The sequence below is a fragment of the Chionomys nivalis genome, chromosome X, assembly GCF_950005125.1.
Source record: "Chionomys nivalis chromosome X, mChiNiv1.1, whole genome shotgun sequence".
NCBI classification, from domain to species: Eukaryota; Metazoa; Chordata; class Mammalia; order Rodentia; family Cricetidae; genus Chionomys; species Chionomys nivalis.
The window spans coordinates 20,854,164-20,874,770 of NC_080112.1; the positions used below are offsets into that span (position 1 = coordinate 20,854,164).

The 20,607-nt window shown below is 38.4% G+C and overlaps 1 protein-coding gene across 3 annotated transcripts in view; it reads right to left on the minus strand.

Moving 5' to 3' along the window:
* Positions 1-20,607, minus strand: part of Fam120c (family with sequence similarity 120 member C) — a 172,704-nt gene that overhangs the window by 71,668 nt on the left and 80,429 nt on the right. For all 3 annotated transcript variants that reach the window (XM_057759232.1, XM_057759231.1, XM_057759234.1), the window contains exon 10: positions 16,398-16,647. In XM_057759232.1, coding sequence (XP_057615215.1) covers positions 16,398-16,647 — 250 coding nt within the window. The remainder of the gene's footprint in view (positions 1-16,397; positions 16,648-20,607) is intronic.

Consider the following 20,607-nt stretch of genomic DNA (forward strand, 5'->3'; position numbering starts at 1 on the left):
TTAACTGCTCAATCATCTCTCCAGTCCTCACTTGTGCTGTGTAATCCAAAGTGTGCCTCCCCTAAGCAGCATATACTTGCATCTTGTTTCCTTACTTAATATGACAATTTCTGCATTTTGGGTGGATTTCTAATTTGAATGCAAATTTAATGTTATTATTGATATGATAATATACTGACATTTCTATGTCTCCCTCTCCCATTGCTCCTCCTGTGTCGTCTCCCACTCCCTCTAAATTATTAACCTCTTCTGTAATTATTATTGTCACAGACATATGTATGTGTTTAGGGATGACCCTTGGAATCGGATGACCTATCGGGGGGTTAATCCATGATTTTCCTTCTCTCAGCACCCATTAATAGCCTGCAGCTCTTCATCTAGGGTTGAAGCCTTGTAACATTTCCCCCATCAACGTTGGCATGCTAACTGGTATTGTAATTGTACAGGTCTTGTTTATGTGACTTTAGGGTTGAGATTCCATGGGTGCAGCTTTCCTGTCAAATATATAAAATATAATCTTATGGCAGTCATTCTGTTCTTCTGGCTCTTACAATCTTTCTACCCCGTCTTCTGTAATGTTTCCTGAACCTTAGGTGTAGTATTCATATTATAGACATGTCAGTGGCAATGGGCACCCTATGCTTGGTTGTTTGGGCAGTCTGATCTTTTGTGGTTTTCTATAATGGTCTCCATCTGCTGCAAAAAGAAGCTTCTTTGATGAGGGACAAGAGCTACAGTTGTCTGTGGATACAAAAACCAGTATTAAAATGAGTTTTCTAGAAATATTACAAACCAAATTTTCACTCAATCTGCAGCCCAGTTAATAATATGCTTTGAGACCAGATAGAATTATGGACTCATTCTGCTTAATTTCTGTGCACACAGCCTGATTCAAATTAACTGAACTTTAAGAAAAACAATGTAATCAATCTTATTATGTTTTAGTCTCCTCAATGTAGCATATTTTCTATTATTTTATGACTTATTCATGCCCCTGACTCAGAACAATGTATGTTTGTGTAAGATGTGATGGCTAGGCCTAAGATCATTTGTGTAGATCACAAGGTATTGAAATCAACATCATCCCACCAAAAAAGAAATGTTGAAAACAACATGTGGGTATAAATCGACAATATCTGTTTAGCTTTTTGTATTGTTCTGCATCAACAGGGAGAGCACAACAATTTCCTTCTTGTGAGACTCCTATAAAAGATTAAGACAGCTGGGTGGTGGCGCACACCTTTAATCCCCGCACTCCGAGGCAGAGGCAGGTGGATCTCTGTGAGTTCAAGGCTAGTCTGAGCTACAGAGTGAGTTCCAGGACAGGCTCCAAAACTACACAGAGGAAACTCTGTCTTGAAAAACCAAAAAAAAAAAAAAAAATTAAGACAAATAACTTCTGTGTTCTTCAATAATAAAGGGGACAACCTTTGTTTAAGAGACCAGATCAAAAGAGATTAGAACTCTTCGGAACAAGTCAGGCCCACTTTGGGTCAAAGAGTTAGTTTCTCTTCTTTCACTTTATGGGACACTGCCTCTGACAGGTATTTAGAATGCAGTTAGAGATTCTACTGCATCCTATGTCCTCACCAGCCACAGGTGGCTGGCTAGGTTTAGAGCACCAGGCACTAATTCTCTTCTATTAGGTGGCTGCTGGATACCCACACGACAAAGGTGCCATGACCTCATCCTTGGGCCTATCTTGCTGTGAGTCCTCATTGTGATTCACAGGCATGCACCACCACTGCCTTGCTCCTGTGTCCTTTATATAGGCTGTCAGCAGAAGGTGTGGCCCAGATTAAAGGTGGATCTTCCCACCTTAAAAGACCCAGATTAGAAGTGGGTCTTCCCATTTCAAATGATTTAATTAGGAAAAAAAATCCATCACAAGTGCATCTAGCCATGTGGGTTTTAGTTACTTCCAGATAGAGTCAAACTCAGCCTGCCTCTGCCTCCTGAGTGCTGGGATCAAAGGCGTGCACCACCACTACCCTGCTTGTGTCTAGTCTCTTTTAAAAGCATGAATTATTTACTGTTTACTGACACATACTTGTGTTTCTTTTTCAATTTCTATCTTCTTTTCTTTTTTATTATTTTTATTGAGCTCTACATTTTTCTCTGCTCCCCTCCCTGCCTCTCCCCTCCCCTCCAACCCTCTCCCAAGGTCCCCATGCTCCCAATTGACTCAGGAGATCTTGTCTTTTTCTACTTTCTACTTCCCATGTAGATTAGATCTATGTAGTCTCTCTTAGTGTTCACATTGTTGTCTAAGTTCTCTGGGATTGTGGTTTGTAGGCTGGTTTTCTTTGCTTTATGTTTAAAAACCACCTATGAGTGAGTACATGTGATAACTGTCTTTCTGTGTCTGGGTTACCCCACTCAAAATAATGTTTTCTAGCTCCATCCATTGTCCTGCAAAAGTCAAGATGTCATTTTTTCTGCTGTGTAGTACTCCATTGTGTAAATGTACCACATTTTCCTCATCCATTCTTCATACTTGTGTTTCTTAGCATGGCTTTAGGAGACCTGCAGATTGATCAGGAATGGTCGGCATTAGTAGTCAGCTGTTCTCTTGTTGAGTCAGTCCACTTTCCATGCATAATGCAGCATCTGATGTCTGCTGAAAGATTGCTTTTGTTTTTACCCTAACTTGTCACTCATGGTAAGCAAGTCACTGATTGGTTAAAGAATGTGCTTAAGTCTTCTCAGCCAGTTAGGTTTTTACCTTTTAGGATTTAATACATTTCAGGAGTAAGATTTCTATTAGGGTTTAAGGAGGTTACACAGTTCAGCCCCACATTCAGCAAGGGACAGGGAGCTTGTGGGTCTCTTTCAAGTCACGTCTAAGAAGGCATGGCCTTAAGAGTCACACAGACTAAAAGGATACATTTGATTTTAGTTTTAACCTTAGCTTCTTAGGAGTTATTCTCGGGCTCTGTTGGGTCAGAGGTGCTATTTCAGGCCTTTTGCCACAGAAGCATGTGTTGTTCGTTCATTGATGGATCTGAGCATATGACTTGTGTCTGAGTGAGGGTATGGGTCTTTGGTGAATGACTTGAAGTTTGCCCTCTATCCTTTCCTGATCTAGTGCATACTCACAATTTTCCTGTTCGCAAGTTAACGCTGGTCCCAGGAAGACAAGAAAAGGCTGATTCTTTCCATGGCTCTAGGTATAGAAAGTCTGGATCGTCTGTCCCTTTACTGTGTCAGTTAGCTACCAGCCTCCTAACTGCTTATTAAGATCCTCACTGCTTTCCAGATACTTGGAGGTACAAAGGTTTCCACATCTTGTTCTAATAACATCAGTTTGTGCCACCACCCCTTTCTTCTTTCGAGTCACTACTGCTGGGATGGAACACCATGACCAAAGCAACTTGGGGAGGAGAGGGCTTATTCAGCTCACACTTCCACAGCACTGCTCATCATCGAAGGAAATCAGCATAAGAACTCGAGCAGGGCAGGATCCTGGAAGAAGGAGCTGATGTACAGGCCACGGAGGAGTGTGGCTTATGGGATTGCTCATTGTGGTTTGCTCAGCCTGCTCTCTTAAAGCACCCAGGACAGACAGCCCAAGGACGGTACCGCCCATAATACGCTGGACCCTTCCCCCATCCATCATTAATTAAGAAAATACCTTACAGCTGGATCTATGGAGGCACTGCTCTCAGTTGAAGTTCCCTCCTTTCAGATAACTCTAGCTTGAGGCAAGGTGATATAAAACTAGCCAGCACACCCCCATTATGGCTTGCCCTACCCCCAGCAAAGCTCTTCTAACGGTTTTCCTAGAACTCGGGATGCTTTCCCAATATGATATGTACTGCTTCTGTTCTACAGGTGGCACTGAAGATAAGGCTACAGCGGTGTTGGCAGCCTTGACATGTGCAGCTTACCCCTCCCACTGTGAAGACTCCTTCCAACATATGTGCTACTAGGAAACAATTAGAGCCTCATTTATCATCAATTGGCTTCGCTTGGATTCGAGCAGAGGTTCTCAATCTGTGGGTCTTTCACAGGGGTTGCATATCAGATATCGTGCAAATCACACATTTTTATTACACTTCATAACAGTGGCAAGATCACAGTTATGAAGTAGCAATGAAATTAGTTTTATGGCCGGGGACCACCACAACATGAGGAACTGTATTCAAGGGTTGTATGTAGCACTGGGAAGGTTGAGAAGCACCGGATTAGAGATTCTGCCCTGTTATGAGTGGGGTTGAGGTCAATAATCCTCTTGGGCACACTTACCTGGACACAGGGATGGGATTGATGACAAATGGCAGCCTTCCCTTTCCAGGGTAAAATAACAGCCCAAGAATAGGAGCTGGGAGAAGGAATCCCTGTCTTCTCGGCTATTCCTGCTTGAAATAGACCCGCTTTAATAGAGGTGAGGGTAAGGGAGTGATCTTGACTCAAACTACAGACTATTGATGCCTTGAGCAGATTTCGACTTTCTTTTTTGTTGAAGCTACCTGTCTACTTCCGTTAGAAAAGCTATCATCTATGTAGAATTCAGTACTAATTCCTTCACCTTCACTAGTGTGCAGATTTACATATTTTTATTTCTTCAAGGAAAACAAGAATCACTTAACTTGCTTGACAACTATTTCATATTACTAAGTTAATAGCATTTAAGTGGAGTAGCTGAACTCTTCATTGTATCACAAAACAGTAACTCAACTTCCCTGCACATTATTTCCCTCTATTTTTATGTATTTGATTAACTATGTAATAGTCTCTTCTCCCACATCTAGCAAGATAAATGTATATAAATGTAATTTATAGTATATCAGTAACTAGATTCATTGTCTCTATTTCATGCTCAACTATTCCTGTTATATAACATTTCAATAATAACTTCGGATATTTTAGTTGAACTGACACTCACCAGCATCACCTTTAAAATTAACATGTTTTAAGAACATAATGATAATGCTAGTTTAAACAGTAAGCAACACTGGACCCAATTATAGCCCCACTGTTTTAAGAGAGTTTCTTGCACTGCTTTATGCTTAAATTAACACAACTTCCATTGAGCAAAGCCACAACCTGAAAGGCAGCAGTAGCAGGAACACCCTTTCTAGAGTACTGTTTGTAGATTTCACCAGTAGGACCAAGGTCGTTGATGTCAGCTAGTCAGTCATCTGAACACAATAGTGAAGTCACCGGCCGAAGCTTTCACAATACGCCTCATGTCTGTAAGAGTTTGCTGGCTTCTTCTATTGTCCTTCTTCTATCCTTCCTGGCAGAAGCTGCTCACCTCAAGAGCACATGTCTAGTTATCCCTAAGTATTATCGCAGTGTGACTGCGGGAAGAAATGGCTTCTGGGGCCGCCTATGATGTTAATCACTTTTCTGATCAAGTAAAATGCAACTAATCCTTTGTTTCCATGAGGCCTCTCTAGAAGAAGAAGCCCCTATGCCAGCCACTAAAATCTTCTTTTAGTAGAATCTATTTTTACAAATTTTTAAAAATGTTCTGAACTGGGCTGGACAGATGACTCAGTGGTTAAGAGCATTGCCTGCTCTTCCAAAGGTCCTGAGTTCAATTCCCGGCAACCACATGGTGGCTCACGACCATCTGTAATGAGGTTTGGTGCCCTCTTCTGGTCTGCAGACATACACACAGACAGAATATTGTATACATAATTAATAAATAAATAAATATTTTAAAAAATCTTCTGAACTTGTAGTGTGTGTGTATGTACATGTGTGTGTGGTGCGTGTGTGGAAGTCAGAGGGAGTCAGCTTGTGGGTGTCAGTTCTTTCTTTCCACCATGTGGGTCTTCAGTTTAAACAGAGGTTATCAAGTTTGCTGGCAGATGCCTTTAGATGCTGAGCCATCTTGCTGGCCCTGCAGATTTCATGAAATAAATGTTTTTTCTATTTGCGGTATGTCATTAGGACATACAGAAGAAATATTTAGTGATGTTTTGTTTTCTAGTTTTCACTAGTTAAGTTGAAAACTTTCATATTTACTTATGTGTGTGCATGTTTTGTATGTATGTCTGTGTGCCAAATACATGTTTACTCCCTGTGGAGGTCAGAAGAGGGCTTTGGATCCCCTGGAACTGGAGTTACAGATGGTTGTGCGCCATCATGTGAACTTTGGGCAATGGTTTAGATTTGGATAAACTTTTGCTAGAAAGGATATGGTATTAATGCATGCCTCTCCATATTCAGCAAGGCTAGACTCTACCTCAAAACTCTGACAGGTTTTCAGTATCCCTTCTCAGTGATGACTATTACATATACAAATGTATACCTTTTCTAAAACACGCTTTCCTAAAAGATTCTTCTTCTAGCACTACGAACAACTTTATGAACATATATTTCAGTCACAATTTTTCAGTATTACTATATTTCCATGGGAGGTATCTTTTAATTATAATTATATGAAGTAATTAAGAAGTACAGACTCCTGGTATTCAAGGAGGCTATAGTTCTATGTTCAGACAGAGTTTTACTTGATATTGGTATATCACATTTAAGCTTAATCTTCATTTAAAGTTAATTTTTCAAAAATTTCAGTCAGGTTCTATATTAATTGTTCTAAGAATATTTCTTACTGTTTTAATTGTGTGTGTGTGTGCCTGCATGTGCATTATGTGTGTGATCAGAGAACAACTTGCAGGAGTTAATTCTCACCTCCTTACCTCCTATCATGTAGGTTCCAGGGAACAAGATCCACTCGTAAGGCTTGATGACATGGACTTTTATGAGCCATCTCACTAGTCCAAAACTGCACTGAACTCTTTTATCCTCTTAAAGAAACAGGAATTACTACTCAGAAAAATGGGGCTTTAAACACTCTAAATATTGTGTCTTGCTATATCATTACTGTTAGTTGCTGCTGTCTCAGCTGGTTTCCTCATTTATGAGTCAATATATGTCAGACCTGCTATTTGGTACGATTATAAGGATTAGAAACATCATCCTCAATAAAGGCACATGGTAGGAAATAGAATACTACCTGTTCTTGAGGACATAATAAACTTTGGGGTACTGATTAATACAAGGCAATTTGGCTTTCAGATACTGTTTCTTAATTTGAGTTTTTAAGGAATGCAATCTTTCTAGTTGTCCCGTTGAGTGTGCGACAGTGTGGTGTCATTTGTCATTGCTATTACTAGGGTTGTCTGTAAGACTATCTGACTTGTTTACTGTGATAATTGATCTCAATTGTCAACTTGATGAGATCTAGAATTAAGATGGAGAGATTATCTTAATTAGGTGAATTGAGGTGGGAAGAACTACCCACTATGGGTGGCACTATTCCCTGAGCTGGGTCCTGTACTGTATAAAAAGGAGAAAGCTACAATGAGACAAAAAGTTAGTTCTTTGAGAAAAATCAACAGAATAGACAAACCTTTATCTAAACTAACCAAAGGGAAGCAAGAGACGATCCAAATTAACAAAATCAGAAATGAAAAGGGGGATATAACAACAGACAGGGAGGAAATCTAGAGAATCATCAGGTCATGATTCCAAAACCTGTACTTCACAAAATTGGAAAACTTCAAGGAAATGAACAATTTTCTGGATAGATATCACTTACCAAAATTAAATCAAGACAAGATAAGCAAATTAAATAGACCAATAACTGCTAAAGAAATAGAAACAGTCATCAAAAGTCTCCCAACCAAAAAGGGGGGGGGGCAGGTCCAGATCCAGGTGGTTTCAGTGCAGAATTCTACAAGATTTTTAAAGAAGAACTAATACCAATCTCATACCAATACTTCTCAAATTGTTCCCCACAATAGAAATAGAAGGAACATTGCCAAACTCTTTGTACAAGACTACAATTACCCTGATGCCCAAACCATACAAAGACATTACTAAGAAAGAATTACAGACCAATCTCACTCATGAACATTGATGCAAAAATACTCAATAATATACTGGCAAACCACATCCAAGAACACATCAGAGAAATCATCCACTATAACCAAGTTGGCTTCATCCCAGAGATGCAAGAATGCTTCAACATACAAAAATCTGTCAATATAATTCACCATATAAACAAATTGAAAAAAAATGACATGATCATCTCATTAGACGCTGGAAAAGCCTTCAACAAAATATAACATCCCTTCATGATAACAGTCTTAGAGACAGCAGGGATACAAGGAACATACTTAAACATAATTAAGGCAATATAATATAAGCAAGCCAACAGTCAACATCAAACGAAATGGAGAGAAACTCCCAGTGATTCCCCTGAAAGCAGGAACAAGACAAGGTTGTCCACTCTCTCCGTATCTATTCAATATAGTTCTTGAGGTCCTAGCTAGAGCAATAAGACAACAAAAGGAGATCAAGGGAATATAAATCGGAAAATAAGTCAAACTTTCACTATTTGCTGATGATATGATAGTTTACGTAAGCAACCCCAAAAATTCTACCAAGGAACTTCTACAACTCATAAACACTTTCAGTAATGTAGCAGGATACAAGATTAAATAAAAAATATCAGTGGCCCTCCTGTACACAGATGATAAAAGGACTGGGAAAGAAATCAGAGAAACAACACCCTTACAATAGCCACAAATAGCATAAAACATCTTGGAATAATTCTAAACAAACAAGTGAAAGACTTGTATGACAAGAACTTTAAATCCTTGAAGAAAGAAATTGAAGAAGACACCAGAAAATGGAAAGATCTCCCACGTTCTTGAGTAGGCAGAATTAACATAGTAAAAATGGCAATCTTACCAAAAGCAATCTACAGATTCAATGCAATGCCCAGCAAAATTCCAGCAAAATTCTTTACAGACCTCAAAAGAACAATACTCAACTTCATATGGAAAAGCAAGAAACCCAGGATAGCCAAAACAATCCTGCACAATAAAAGAACTTCTGGAGGCATCACAATCCCTGACTTCAAACTCTACTACAGAGCTACAGTACTGAAAAACAGCCTGGTATTGGTATAAAAACAGACAGGAAGATGAATGGAACTGAACCGAAGACCCGGATATCAGTCCATACACCTACGAGCACCTGATTTTGACAAAGAAGCAAAAAAAGTATCAAATGGAAAAAAGAAATCATGTTCAACAAATAGTGCTGGCATAACTGGATATCAACATATAGAAGAATGAAAATAGATCCATATCTGTTACTGTGCACAAAACTCAAGTCCAAATGGTCAAAGACCTCAACATAAAGCCAGCTACACTGAACCTCAGAGAAGAGAAAGTGGGAAATACACTTGAACATGTTGGCACAGGAGACCACTTCCTAAATATAACCACAGCAGCACAGACATTGAGAGAAACAATTAATAAATGGGACCTCCTGAAACTGAGAAGCTTCTGTAAAGCAAAGGACACAGTTAATGAGACAAAAAGGCAACCTACAGGTGGCTGGAGAGATGGCTCAGAGGAATAGAGCACTGGCTGCTCTTCCAGAGGTCCTGAATTCAATTCCCAGCAACCACATGGTGGCTCACAACCATCTGTAATAAGATCTGGTGTCCTCTTCTGTACTGCAGGATACATGAAGGAAGAAACCTATATACATAATAAATAAAAATCTAAAAAAAAAAAAGGCAACCTACAGAATGGGAAAAGATCTTTACTAACCCTACATCGGACAGAGGGCTGATCTCCAAAATATACAAAGAACTCAAGAAATTAGTCATCAAAAGAATAATTCAATTTAAAAAATGGGGTACAGACCTAAACAGAGAACTCTAAACAGAGGAATCTAAAATTGCCAAAAGACACTTAAGGAAATGCTCATCATCCTTAGCCATCAGATAAATGTAAATCAAAACAACTCTGAGATTCCATCTTACATTTATAAGAATGGCCAAGATCAAAAACACTGATGAGGGCTGGAGAGATGGCTCAGTGGTTAAGAGCATTGCCTGCTCTTCCAAAGGTCATGAGTTCAATCCCCAGCAACTACATAATGAGGTCTGGTGCCCTCTTCTGGCCTGCAGACATACATACAGATAGACTATTGTATACATAATAAATAAATAAATATTTAAAAAAAAACAAAAAAACAAAAACACTGATGACAACTTATGCTGGAGAGGTTGTGGGGAAAGGGAACACTCCTGCATTGCTGGTAGGAGTGGAAATTGGTACAACCCCTTTGGATATCAATATGGCGATTTCTCAGAAAATTAATAAACAACCTTCCTCAAGACCCAGTAATACCACTTTTGGATATATACCCAAAGGATACTCAACTGTACCACAAGGACATGTGCTCAACTATGTTCATAGAAGCATTGTTTGTCATAGCCAGAAACTGAAAACAACCTAAATGCCCCTCGACCGTAGAATGGATAAGGAAAATATGATTCATTTACACAATGGAGATAATTTACACAGCAGATAATGACGTCTTGAAATTTGCAGGTAAATAGATGGAGCTAGAAAACATCATATTGAGTGAGGTAACCCAGACCCAGAAAGACAAATATCATAAGTTCTCAGTCATAAGTGGCTGTTATATATTAAGCAAAGAAAACCAGTTTACAATACACAATCCCAGAGAACATAGACAATAATGAGGACCCTAAGAGAGATATACATGGATCTAATCTACAGGGGAAGTAGAAAAAGCAAGATCTCCTGAGTAAATTGGGAGCACGGGGACCTTGGGAGAGGGTTGAAGGGAAGGCAATTGAGAAAATATGTAGCTCAATAGAAACAATTTTTATAAAAAGCTGGCAAGAAACAAGATAAGCTAAGACTGGGCATTCATAAGAAAAAAAGGGAGAAAGCTAGCTGAGCATCAGCCTTGTGTTGCTGTTTCTATACAATGGGTACAATGTGACTATCTACTTCAAGCTCTGGTGATTTTGAACTCCCTACCATGAATGGACTGTATGTTTGAACTGTAAATTAAAATGAACTCTTTCTACTTTAAGATGCTTTCTTTCGTCAGAGTATTTCCACACAACGAATTGGAAAAGAAATGACATTTTCCTTACTATTTGGTGCTCCGTGATCTGTTGTGCCCTAGAAAATCAGCTGACTGATTTTCAGAAATGTGCTTAAAAATAAACAGTTCAGCAGGAGGCAGAGGGTTCTCTTCCCAAGTTCATAGGCCTTATTAAAATATCTGAACACAGTCTTTGTTTTAGATGCTGTAGCTCCTGGACACATAAACAACACAACCAATGAATGGGAAAAGAAGCTATTACTATACCTTAGAACAAAGATAAAATTGGCTGGGCTGGCTCCTAGGATAAAGGCATTTGACACCAAACTTCATAGTTCCATCCACAGGACACACAGATGAAAGGAGAGAACTCACTTCTACAAGCTGTCCTGACCTCTACATGTGAGTTGTGGCAGATGAACACCCCAGATACGTGTATACACATACATAATAAAACAAATAAATGTAACTAAAGGAAACAAAATGTTCACTTCCAGAGTTAATATGGGACAATTTTTAATGATTAATTTATTTTTATTTTATATATATTGCATTGGTGTTTTTGCCTTCATGTATGTCTGTGCAAGGGTATTGGATCCCCTGGAAATGGAGTTACAGACAGTTGTGAGCTGCCATGTGGGTTCTGGGAATTGAACCTGGGTCCTTCGGAAGAGCAGTCAGTGCTCTTAACTGCTGAGTTATCTCTCTAGCCTTTTATATGGGACAATGTTGGCCCAGGAACATGTTAGTGATGAGAAAGATTAAATCTGTACATATTATTCTTTTTAGAAAAAAATCTCGTAGGTCACCAATAGGATTTTCAAGGTAGTTAGACAACCAATACATTATATTGAGCATCCATTATATGAGTGACCTTGTTTGCATCATTTAAATGCTCAAATGGCTCTGAGAAGAATTATTATGCCCACTTACAGTGAAAAAAACCACAAATGTTCTGAAAGGCTAAAGTGAGTTATCCAAGACAAAGGCTGAGAGTGGTGGCCCATAATTGTAATCCCAGTTATGGGATTAGCCTCAACCCAGGTTGAAGGCTAACCTGGACTATACAGTAAAACTGTATCCAAAACCAAAATAGGCCAGAAGGATTTCTCAGCCAATAAAGGTGCTTCTTGTGCAACCTGGGCAGCCTTAGTTCAATACTGGAACATATGTAAAGGTAGAAGAAGAAAATGAACTCTACGAAGTTGTTCTCTGACTTCTACATGCACACTGTGGCACGTGCATCTCCTAACATATCATGCATGTACATGCACAATGATAAACAAAAACATAATTCAAACTAAGATCTTCCCAGTTTCAAAGTTCAATGTTCTATAAGTTATAGAAACTAGAATATTACCTACCTGCTACAAAAAATACTTTCAATACATCAGCAAATAATTACAAAGCAGAATAGGAAATAAAATACCATCCCTAATTACAATAATATATCAAGTACTTAGGAATTAAACTATAGATATCTCTAGAAAAATTAATCCTATGGAGACATGAAGAGACCTGGATAAATAGGAGAGGTAAACTATGATCTTTGGATACTAAGATTTAACATTATAAAGATATCAATGTCACTAAATTAATCAATCCAATGTCAAATTAAACTGCAATAATATTTTATACAAATTAAATTAATTACATAATACATATTTTTAAAAATTTAAGAACTGTAAAACTGAAACAAGAAATGCAGAGTAACTTATCTTACCTAATATTAAAGAAAATTATAAAAATTATAAACCCTTAATAGCTAATCCAATGTACTATTGATGAAAGACGAACTAGCCAATGGAACAAAACAGAATCAATGAATAGACTGGTGTGTGCGTGTCTATCTATGTGTGTCTGTACTCCATGTGCACATGTGTCTAGAGAAAGGAGGCTGAGTTAGGCTAGCAAATAAATGCAGAAAGAAATTATCATTCAATACATAGAAATGAGGATCTAGCTTAGTATGCAAAGAAAAGAAAGTTAAGATCCCCTTTTCTGCAAACCTAAGATAAATATCCACTACATTGAAAATTTTACCTGAAAATGTTACATAAAAATATCTTTATGATGCAGGGATGGGAAGAATTTATTAAATAAGATATCAAACTCTATGTGAAGTTACTGGGTTTGACAAACCAAAATATGTGCTTCTCAGTAAGGAGAAAAACATATTAATATCTGCACTTTACTTAGTAATCTACCAAAAAGGATAAATAAAAACTAGAAATGAACAGGTGAATAGTTTATGGATAAAATATCCATACTAAGATATTAATAGTAGATTACAGGTAGTGGTCATATTGATGTACATTATTCTAATTTTTCTGTATATAGAAAATTATAATAATGAAAAGTTTAGAAAAATAAACTAATTCTATTTGATAAAGGATACTGTATATAAAATTTGAACAAATTGTGACTGGAAAAGGTATTTGAAATAAAAGCACATGCATAAGAATACAAATATATAAAAGATTTCTGCTATGTATCTCACAAGGCACTTGTGCAATCAGCAAAAAAAAAGAAAAGTAATCTAACAGAGTTTGCAAAATAAATAGATGTGAACATTCCAGAGAGGAAAGCGCAAGTGGGTGCTAGAGAGATGGCTCAGCAATTAAGAGCACGTGCTGTTCTTGCAGAGGACCTGGGTTCAGTCCCCAGCATCCATACTAGGTAGCTCACAACCACCTATAACTCTAATTCCAGGGGATCTGATACCCTCTGGCTTCCATGAGCATCTTCACACACATGAAACAATGCATACATTCAGACAAACACACATACACATAAAATAGAAATAAATGCTAGAATCTTATAATATTTAAGTTTTGGTTGTTTGTTTTTAGACAGGGTCTCTCTATGTAGTCCTAGCTGTCCTGAAGCTCACTATATAGACCAGGCTGGCCTTGAACTCAGGGATCCACCTGCCTCTGCCTTCAAAGTGCTGGGACTAAAGGTGTGCACCACCACACCTGACATAGCAAAAAGTTTTTATAAGGGGCTGGAGTGATGACTCAGCAGTTAAGAACACCGGCTGCTCTTCTAGTGGACTGAATTTCAATTCCTAGCATCAGTATGGCAGCTCGCAACCATCTGCCACTCCAGTTCCAGGGGATCCAATGCCTTCTTTGGCCTCCAAAGGCACCAGACATGCATGTGGTACACAACACAAGCATGTAGTCAAAACATCAATAGATATAGAATTAAGTAATTAAAAAGTTGACAGTTAAAAACACCAGGAACCTCAAATTGCTAATAGGCACAAAACCAGAAAAACAGGCATACTGTGTAGTTTAAGGGTTAGAACAACTGCTTTGCATTTAATCTTTGGCATTAAAGGCAAAACAAAAGCAAAGGTCATCTTCATCGGTGAAAAACAAATGACAAGATACTGCATGAAATCTGCTGAATTTTGATTATATGACAATTATTACTGGAAATATGAAGAAATAGAAAAACCTAAGTGTTATTCTAAGTAGTGAATTAGTATAGCTACAATCTACAGCAATTTGGCAATATTTAGTGAAAACTTTACAGGCACATTTTATAGTAGTGGTTCTCGACCTGTGGGTCAGGATCCTTTGGACAAATCTCTATCTCCAAAAATATTTACATCACAATTCATAATAGTAGCAAAATTACAGTTGTGAAGTAGCAACTAAAATAATTTTATGATTGGGATCACCACAACATGAGAAATGGCACAAAAGGGTCACAACATTAGGAAAGCTGAGAACCACTGCTTTATAGGATCCAGAAGTTCTATTCTGGATCCTCCAGATATACTGATAAAGGAACACTATAATAAACCTCTCATGAAAGTGTTTCCTGGGAGTTATACAGAGAGCTCAATAGTTTCATTCCCCATTACCCACATGGCGGCTCACAATCATCTCTAACTCCTTTCTCAAGACTCTGACAGCTTCTTCTGACCTCTGCGGGAACTGCATGCACTGACATACATGCAAGCAAATGCCTGTATGCACAAAATCAATAAATACAGTTTTTCAAAAGTAGTTTTTAAACTCATGGAATGAACTCCCAAAGAACTTTGAAGAATCACCCATCAGTTAATCAGTAAAATACTATGAAATAGTATTAATATTTACGCATACATGAATGTGGGCAGATTAAAAAAATAACACTGAATGGATATAGGCATGACAATCTGTGCTTATAGTACAATCCCCGGGAGGCTGAGTAGAGAGGATGGCTTGAGCACAGGAGTTCAGACAAGCTTAGTAACACTAGAGTCTACTCGCACTGGCTGGTTTTCTGTCTAGCTAGAGTCATCAGAGAGGAAGGAGCCTCAGTTGAGGAAATGCCCCATGAGATCCAATTGTAAGGCATTTTCTCAATTAGTGACCAGTGGGGGTGGGCCCAGTCCATGGTGGGTGGTGCCATTCCTGGCCTTGTAGTCCTGGGTTCTATAAGAAAGCAGGCTGAACAAGTCAAGGGAAGCAAGCCAGTAAGCAGTGTCCCTGCATGGCCTCTGCATCTGCTCCTGCCTCCAGGATCTCATCTGTTTGAGTTCTTGTCTTGACTTCCTTTGACATGGAAGTGCAACCAGATAAACCCTTTCCTCCCCAAGTTGCTTTAGTCTTGGTTTTCATCTCAACAACAGTAACCCTAACTAAGACACTATTAGAATAAACTAATATAAAAATTAAGATTCAAAGAAAGAAAGAAATGCAAGAAACAGAATGATGTGTAAAGTATCCTAAAGTTGGAAAGAAAAATACCACATTTTCTCTAATATACTATATTACCTGGTAACTTTTATATATGTGTATTTAGGTGGAAGTGAGCGTGTATATGGTCAAGATACTAGAAATGGGTCCCAGAAGGGAGAAAGGGGCTCTAAGTGGAAGAGGATAGTACAATACATGTGAAATGAAAATGGCAAAGGGGATATGGAGGAGGGTTAACTAGGGAGGGAGAAAAGAGATGCAAGAGAGGAGGGGTGGGGGAGAAGATCAGCCACAGCAAAGGATGCATGAAAAAGAAGGAATCTTGGTAATAGTTTAGCTAATCAAAAAATTAAACAACGAATGAGGACTCCTGGCAACAAAAACTAAAGTAAAATCAACAAATCAGGGCTGGAGAGATGGTTAGGTGATTTAGGAGCACTTGCTGCTTTTCCAGAGGACCTGGGGTTTGACTCCCAGCAGCCATCACAGTATCTGTCACTCCTGTTCTGGGGGATGCAAAGCCTTTCCTAGCCTCTGGGGGCACTGCATGCACATGGTGTACAAGCATAGCTGCAGGCAAACACTCGTCCACATAAAATAAAAAGAAAGGAATCTACAAAAAATGAAATAAAATGAAGTCATGCATGTACTAATGGTGACATGAGATCATAAGCTGAGACTATCCATATCCATATAATATCCATGCTTAAGGTTTCTGAAGGCTAAGTCAAGCATAAAACAAAAATCTCTTCACCTCGAAATGCTATAAAAAATCACATAAAGAAGATGTCTTACCGGAGTACACAACACATGAGCAGCAGGTGTGTGGGAACATTGGCTGGATTGAGCATACTGGGCGTGTCTGACTTCATACAGGCCAGGAAAGCCCGCATCCTCCTGTTCTTGTCCTCAACTGCTTTGCCTAACCAGAGCTTCTTGAGGTTTGGGCAAGTCCATTCCCGAAATGTGAGTGCAGACACCAGCTCAGGGGTTTGAGGTGATTTCCCTTTATAGGCGGACCATTCCTTAAGAATCACAGGAGGAACTGAAAGAAGGAAAGTAAGGAAAAACAGGCTCTAGAGAATCTGGACATTACTGTAGCTGGCTACAGACGGCAGGATCTATTGCACTTTAATAGCTTTACATTTTTGTCACTGTAATTGTTATTGTTAGCACTATAAATACTAGGAGCCATATGTATTTGTTAGACAGTTGATATATATCTATATGTTTGTGTGTGTATATATATATATATATATAACTTATACCTAATTATTACATTAATTCTCATGAAAATCCAGGAAGTGAACTGTCATGACAACATTTTTTTTGTGGAGCATAGTGTTTACTTTGCAAAAGAAAAATCAAAATCCCATGCCACATAGTTTTTGAAATCCTTTGAAACTCCCTTTTAAGCAGATGTGGCAGAATAGACTAAGAAACCTATCTAAGGTAGGTAGAATGGTGTGAAAAATGGTTTCAAAAAAGATTGCTGGATATTTCCAAAGATTTTAAATTCTCAAAACTAAAGCCAAATCTCTAAATTTTAGAAACTTTGGGGGATTAGCAGACACTGGGCAACAGAGGTTGTCTCCAAAACCCAAATCCCCAAGTCCTTCAAATCCAACATCAATTAGATTTACCAGAGTGAAAGAAAGTAGAGCATAAAATCATGGCTTCTAGTACATCTCAGATTCCTGCTCTATGATCGCAGTTATTTGAGATGTGCAGCATCCACTTCATAACCTAAACGAGGCATTTCCTTTCAGTTTCAACATTATTGAGAGTTTTTTTTAATCATGAATGCATGTCACATTCTGTCCAATGCTTTCTCCGTATCCACTGATATAAACATATATCAATATATGATGATATATGATTATTCATTGAATGTATGTATATATATATATATAGTTGAATTCTACTAATATTTTTGTCTCTGTTTTTCTAAGACAGCATGCTATGTAGGCTCGGGCTGGCCTTGAACTCGCTATACACATGATATAGGCTAATTATAAGAATTTTTCATATCTATACTGTCTTAATCTGTTTGAGTTGCTATGAAAAAAAAGCACCAAAGGCAGAGGTAGTAGTGTACACCTTTAATCCCAGCACATGGAAGTAGAGACAGGTGGATCTCTGTGAGTTCAAGTCCATTCTGGTCTACAAAGTGAGTTCCAGGCCAGCCAGAGCTGCACAGTGAGACCCTGTCTCAAAAAGTCATAGACTAGTTAGATGGCTTATAAAGAGCTGGTATCTATTTCACAAAGTTTTAGAAGCACGAAAGTCTTAGACCCAAGTGTGGAAAGATGCATCTGGTGAGGGCCTACTTTCTAGTTTACAGATAACTATCTTCCTATATTTCCACATGGCAGAAAGAAAGGTAGTTCTCCAGGGTTCCTTTAAAAAAGACACAAGGCCTATTCATGACTGTTGTCTTATAACTAACATATTGATGGGTTAGGATTTCAACACATGAATGTGGTAGGCTGTGAAAACAGAAACATTCAGTCTACAGCACATACTCACTGTTCTAAGATGTACTCATAATAATGTCGTTATTATATATTGGAGAGTAAATCTATCATTCTAGTTGTGCTACTGTATGTTTTGTTTGTCCCTGCTCTGCTTTATGGTTATTCCCTTCCTATGAATTACCTGGATTGAATGTACAATCCTATTTTGATTTATCTGTAACAGTTGTTTTGAGTGTTATTTCTGTGTATCTTCTTTGTTTGTTTTGAGATGAGGTCTTACTATGTAGACCAAGCTGTCCTCAAACTCAGAGATCCACCTGTCTTTGCCTCGCAAATGCTGGAATTAAAGGTGTGCACCATCATTCCTGGCTATCTCTGTTCGTCTTCTTCTTGGACAGGTGCTAGAAGTTGAACCTACAACATCAGACATACTAGGCACATGGTCAACCATGGAGCAACATCCCCAGCTGCATTATCTATATAATTTAATATCAATCATATTCATTAAAGATATATACAAAGAGAAAACAGGGATGTAGCTCTGTGGTAGAGTGCATGCTTGGCATACATGAGGCCCTGGGTTGACTCATTAGCACTAAGACTAAATAAGGAAGTAAATAAATCATACTTGTAGATATTGGTATTTTACCAGTACAAATGAAGAAAAGCTGCTTTATCCTCCACCAGTTATACTTGTCTAAAATATATTCTCTTCAAAATTTTTTTTCCTCATTTTAGTGTGTGTTTGGGGGGGTATATTCATGCTATAGCCTGCACACGGAAGTGGTTTTCTTCTTCCAGCACGTGGGTTCTGGGAATCAAACTCAGGTTGTCACTGGCAGCAGGACTTTAGCTGCGGAGCCACATCTGTGCCCCTAAACAGCTTCTGTACACACACACTGAAACACTGCTAGAATTGTTGTTCCAGTGCCACACACTTACAAACTCCAAGGATGTCTGTTATACATATCAATTATTTTGACTTTTTCTTCTTTTCTGATGTTCCAAGGCTCATTCTTTTACCATTCTGCTTGTGAGAAAAATTAACCTAGTTCTTCACTACCAAAGGATCTTACTTAATAAATAACTGTGTTGCTGTGGTGGTTTGAATGAGAATGAGGGCTCATATATTTGAATGCTTTGTCCCTAGTTAGTGGAACTTGGGGAGTTAGTAGCTTGGGAAGAATTAGGAGGTGTGGCCCTGGGGGTGGGCTTTGAGGTTTCAAAAGACTCTTGCCATTCCCGTGGGATCTCACTCTGCCTCATGTCTGTGGATAAAGATGTAAACTCTTCTTTGCTCCTGCCACCATGCCTTTGCTCAACAATCACCATCAGAAAACTGACTCCTTGAAACCAGAAACCCAATTAAACCATTTGTTTAGAAGTTACCTTGGTCATGGTGTTTTATCACAGCCATAGAAAAGTAATTAAGATAGCTGCTTATTCTCTTCTTCAGTACTAGAAATGTTTGAATATTTCCTTCTGAATTCTAAGGCTTCTCATCAAAGATCACCTGTTATTTATAATTATTCTTTCCTTGGAAACTATCACATAAAGGAATTGACTTTATTATGGGATTTTTTTGTACAAATGTCATTCTAATTTTCTCTGAGAGTCTGATTATACAAATATTAGATCTTTTGTTGTAGTCCTACAGGTCTTGATTTTTTTCAGATCATTTTCTATTATTCTAACTGCATAACTTGTATTTTTCTCTCTTCAGATTATCTGACTCTCCTTACTGTTGTGCCTACTCCGCCACTGAACTATTCTTGAACAGTTTTGTTTTGTTGTTTGTTTGTTCATGGAAAAGTGTTCTCACGTAGCTCCGGATAGCTCAAATTTACTATATAACCTAGAGGATGATCCTGAATTCCTAATTCTTCTGTCTCCACCACTACAGTCCTGGGATGAAAGATGCAAACCATCACAACTGGCAAGGCTTATACTCTATTGTATTTTTTTTAGTTCTTAATTTACATTTGATCATCTATCTATCTATCTATCTATCTATCTATCTATCTATCTATCTATCTATCTATCTATCTATCTATTTATTCTGGTTTTTCGAGACGGGGTTTCTCTGTGGCTTTGGAGCCTGTCCTGGAACTAGCTCTTGTAGACCAGGCTGGTCTCGAACTCACAGAGATTCACCTGCCTCTGCCTCCCGAGTGCTGGGATTAAAGGCGTGCGCCACCAGCGCCCAGCTACGTTTGATCCTGTAAATATTCTTTGTGTGTGTGTGTGTGTGTGTGTGTGTGTGTGTGTGTGTGTGTGTGTGAGTGGTATGTGCATGCCATGGGATGTGTGTGAAAGTCAGAGGACAACTTGCAGGAGTTGTTCTTTCTTTTCACCGGGGGTTCCAGGAATTTGCACAAGTACATTTATCCACTGAACCATCTTGCTATCTTTCTATGCTCAATTTGTTTTGAGTATGTCTGCAATTATTTATTAAAAACATATTTAAAACATTTTTATGAGTTGCTTTGAAATTCTTCTCTAATTATCATCATTTTCTTTCTAAGCTG